General features: G+C 66.1%; 2 protein-coding genes across 2 annotated transcripts in view; one reads left to right on the plus strand and one right to left on the minus strand.

The window, feature by feature from the left end:
• Window positions 1-946, plus strand: part of MAMDC4 (MAM domain containing 4) — a gene marked incomplete at its 5' end in the record, with an annotated part of 7,007 nt that extends 6,061 nt beyond the window's left edge. The window contains 3 exons of the mRNA XM_015572330.1: window positions 7-134; window positions 421-603; window positions 735-946. Coding sequence (XP_015427816.1) covers window positions 7-134; window positions 421-603; window positions 735-776 — 353 coding nt within the window. The remainder of the gene's footprint in view (window positions 1-6; window positions 135-420; window positions 604-734) is intronic.
• Window positions 947-1,333: 387 nt separating this feature from the next.
• Window positions 1,334-3,935, minus strand: EDF1 (endothelial differentiation-related factor 1). Its single transcript, XM_015572331.1, has 5 exons — window positions 3,921-3,935; window positions 3,111-3,162; window positions 2,577-2,737; window positions 2,193-2,286; window positions 1,334-1,760 (listed from the first exon to the last, which is right to left on the minus strand). Exons 1-5 carry the CDS (start codon window positions 3,933-3,935, stop codon window positions 1,699-1,701), a joined length of 384 nt encoding a protein of 127 aa, XP_015427817.1. The 3' UTR covers window positions 1,334-1,698.
• Window positions 3,936-3,987: the final 52 nt, after the last annotated feature.

Raw genomic sequence — 3,987 nt, forward strand, 5'->3', positions numbered from 1 at the left:
GGGCCCCTCTGGGCGGCCAGCCAGCCCTGGGGCCCATTGCCCTGGACGACGTCGAGTACCTGGCGGGGCAGCGCTGCCAGCGGCCTGTGCCCAACCAGGGTAAGCCCTGCCCAGGTCGGCCAGCCCTGGTCTGGGTCTGAGCTCAGCTGCTCAGCAGCTCCCAGCCCCTGTGGCTGCCCGAGGCCGGTAGAGCCCCCAGGGCTGGCGCCTCGCCGTCCCCCATCTGCCTCTGTCCCCTCCCCTCCCTGGGCCCCTGACCTTGCCCTGCTCCCAGGCTGAGGCTGGGCCCGGGAGGTGCCAGGCAGACGAGGGACTGCAGCCTCCTTGCTGGGGGCTGGTGCTTCACCCCCAAGTGGGTCCAGCCTGGGGCCACGATGCCTGCCTGTCCTCGTCTTGAGCAGTGACCCCAGGAACCCGCAGGGGGAGCAGGGCCGGGGTCTCCAGGCACCGTCCTCGGCTTGGGAGTGGGGTGTCAGGGAGGACGCAAGTCCCAGGGCTCCTGTGCCACGGCCCACAGGGGACTCGGTGCCGGGCACAGTGCCCGCCTCCAGGGACAGGGCAGTGGCCGCGGCCCCCGGATTTGACAACATCCTCTTCAACGCGGTAGGGCCCCGGGTGGGGCGGGCAGGCGGGTGGGGGAGGGCTGTGCCCCTGCAGAACAGAGCAGTGGGGCAGGAACTCCTCGACCCACCCACCTGCCACCCAACCCTCACCAGGCTCCTCCCCGTTTCTAGGATCAAGTGACCCTGCCAGCATCGATCACCAACGGCCCCTAGGCCCAGAGGACCCACTGCTCCCAGGAGCTCCCCACCCTGGCCCCAGACGTGCTGAGTCCCCATCCCTCACCCTGCATCCCGCCCGCCACCCATGTCTGGTTGCAGTCCTCACCCCAACAATAAACACTCCGGCCCGGAGGGCAGCCCCTCTCGCCGGCCAGCCTGTGCACGCTGCTCTGAGGTCCCTGTGCCCCCCCCCCCACGCCCCCACGCCACTCCTGAGCGGTCCCCAGGCAACACAGCTGCTCCTCAAGGACGTGAGGAAGGGAACACCATGGCGCTGCCCACACACCATCCCTGTCTGTCCCGCCTGGGCCAGGAAGGGGACGGCCAGGTGCTGCCCTGGCCTCTGGGCCCACAGGCCGATGGGCAAGGGTGTGGCTGGGGACTCGGGCCAGGGGAGGGCGGAGCCTGGTGCCAACAGGCCAGCCAACACCCACTAACTGTCCCAGCCAACACCCACTAGCATTCAGTCCCTCAGGCACCCCACACCCTGGGCCTGAGGGAGCAGAGGTGCAGTGGGCGGGGCCCGTGGGACAGATGTTCACACCAGCAGGAAGGGCAGCGAACGTTTATTAGTTTATTAGCGTCTCTAGCAGCCAGACGGGCGTCTTCCCTCTGCGGCTGGACTGGCCCCTACCTCGCACCTCCGTGAGGCCCCTCAGCTCCCCCGGGAGCCACGCCCACGTGGCCGACACCTGGGGAGGGTGGTGGGTCTGCGCCTCGCTGAGGACGGGGCAGGGAGGACACACAACAGGAGAAGCGAACACTTTGCAAGGCTTTGTTTACAGCAGGTGGGTGGGTCCCAGGCAGGCTGACACCCGTGTTCCGTTGGGCGCGTGAGGAGGCCACGCTGGCGCTGGGGGTCCGGGGAGCCGCCAGACACGATCAGCCGGAACGCACTGACCTCGAGGCTTTGTGCTCATTTCGCCCTGGGCCCCTTCTCGATCGGCTTCCCAATGTCCTTCCCCCGGAGCTTGAGGCCTGAAGGAGCATCGGACACGCTGACCTGCAGTCCCCGCGCCCCGCACTTCAGAGGACAGAGGGGGCACCCACTGGCCATGCACACTCACCCCTTCCCCACAGCAGGAGACGGGGAGCAGGAGGCAGCCCCACTACGGCCTGGCCCTCGACCCAGAGCAGACGCCCGTTCTCCCCAGGACGGGCTCTGTGCCTACGCTTCAGGCTGACACCCAGGGGCATGTGGAGGACCTGAGTGGGCAGGGCAGGAGCCAGGAGGACCCCAGCATTGGGGGGTGGGGGTGGGGCCGATGGGGAAATGTGCCGGGGAGGAAACCACACAGCTCACTCGCTCGGGAGTTTTCCTAGAGCCGGGCTTCCTGCACCCCGGCCTGACACCCCCCACCCCCCAGGGGCAGCCCTGACGCCTGGTCACCACAAGCCGAGGACGCTCACCGATGGCTCTCTCGATTTTGCCCAGAACCTGGTTGTTAGGAATGGCCCGTCCGCTCTCGTAGTCCGCGATGACCTGTGGCTTTTCGTTGATTTTCTAAAGAGAAAACGTGTTTTGTACGTCAGCTTGCTAAGAAAATGCTGAACTAGGGCACGCGTGGATGGGCCGGGGCACCACCTTCTGCGACAGCAAGGGGCCGAGAGCCTTGGCGGAGCAGCTCCCAAATGCCCGGGGTCACCCACGAGAGAGAGTTCCCCGGGGCCTCACGTGGCTCCCCCAGAGGCCTGCGGGGCCAGGGCCAGCTCCTCAGGGGGCCAGTGCAGCCTCCTACGTCCCCAGACGGGTAGAGCCCCGCCCGACCACAGCCCGGAGGGGCCGCCACTCACGGTCGCCAGGTCCTTCTGTGTCAGCCCCTTGCTCTGCCGGCCCTGCTGGATGACCTTGCCCACCTCCAGGGTCACCCGGTCGTGGTGCAGCTCCTCCGTCTCCCGGTCCAGCTTGGCCGTGTTCTTGGTGATCGAGTGCTGCTTGTTCTGGCCAGCAGCCCCTGAGCGGTGGGAGGAGAGAGAGAGAGAGAGAGAGGTGTGTGTGTGTGTGCTGCACCAACACAAGGGAAAGGCGTTTCAGGACACGAACCAGGCACGACGGCGGGCGCCCAGGTGACATGGGAAGCCAGGCCGTCCCATCATGGCAACCGCACAGGCGTCAGAGCAGATTCCAGAACCTCCTCCCCGCGGGGGGTGTGGACAGCACAGCCTCCTGACCTCTGCCCCCCACAGCTGCTGGGTGAGGCTCCAGGCGCCCCCAGCCCGCCGCGGCTTCGGCTGCCAGCGGGCATCCTGCCCCCAGGGGCACTGTGCCCATCTGCAGAGATGGCCCGCCACCACACCCTCGCCGAGAGCGGACGCATCGGTACCTACATTTCTTGGAAGTCTCCACATCTTCTCCTCGTCTCTGGGCTGCCAAGATGGCCTAGAAAATCAGGGAATGTTTTTTGGTCAAAATTAACTTTGGAGCCCTGGCCGGGCAGCTCAGTTGGTTACAGGGTTGTCCTGATACTCGAAGGTTGTGGGTTTGATCCCCAGTCAGAGCACACACCAGAGCCAGCCAATGAAGGCGTCGGTGGGTGGGACCAATCGATGTTTCTCTCTCTCTCCCTCTCTAACATCCATTTTTTAAATATTAGCTTTCACCCCGCCTGGTTTGCTCAGTTACAGCGTCGGCCCACGAGCTGACAGGTTGTGGGTTCGATTCCGGTCAAGAGCACAATTTGGTGGCAGCTCGGTCCCTGGCCCCAGCGAGGGAGGCGGCCAGTCGGTGTCTGTCTCTTCCCTCCCCGTCCCTCTCTCTAACAGTCAACGGGAGAAACGCCCGCAGGGGCGACGCCAAACACCAGACGCACCGGCTCCGGCAGCACCTGCCAGGCTCTCAGGGCTGAAGTCGGTGCAGCCTCTTTGCTTGTTTGGGTTTTTATTGACCTTCAGAGAGGGAGAGGGGAGCAGCAGCATCGATGTGAGAGCGAGTGAGACCTGCTGTCGCCCACACCCCACCCGGGCGGGTCCCTGCACCGCAGTCCAGGCCCCAGGCTCCTCCCCGGAGGCTGTCTGTCCGGCCGGCCTCGGGCCCACCTCCAGCACCACCCGCGGGAGCAGCCCTGGACCTGAGCCCCCAACAGAGGAACCGGGGCTCACACTCGGAGCAGGGGCTGCGGGCTAAGGGGCCGGGTCTACAGGCGCCTTGGCCATAGTTTCCTTTGGGGGAAAAAACCGCATTTGGTGACTGGTGGCCAGCAGGGCG

The sequence above is a fragment of the Myotis davidii genome, unplaced genomic scaffold (genome assembly GCF_000327345.1).
Source record: "Myotis davidii unplaced genomic scaffold, ASM32734v1 scaffold609, whole genome shotgun sequence".
Lineage (NCBI taxonomy): Eukaryota > Metazoa > Chordata > Mammalia > Chiroptera > Vespertilionidae > Myotis > Myotis davidii.

Coding starts and splice junctions, on each gene's coding strand:
- EDF1 (XM_015572331.1), bottom strand. Junction 2,738..3,110: donor TGTGGAGACTTCCAAGAAAT/GTAGGTACCGAT, acceptor CCCACCGCTCAG/GGGCTGCTGGCCAGAACAAG. Junction 1,761..2,192: donor CAAAATCGAGAGAGCCATCG/GTGAGCGTCCTC, acceptor ATGCTCCTTCAG/GCCTCAAGCTCCGGGGGAAG.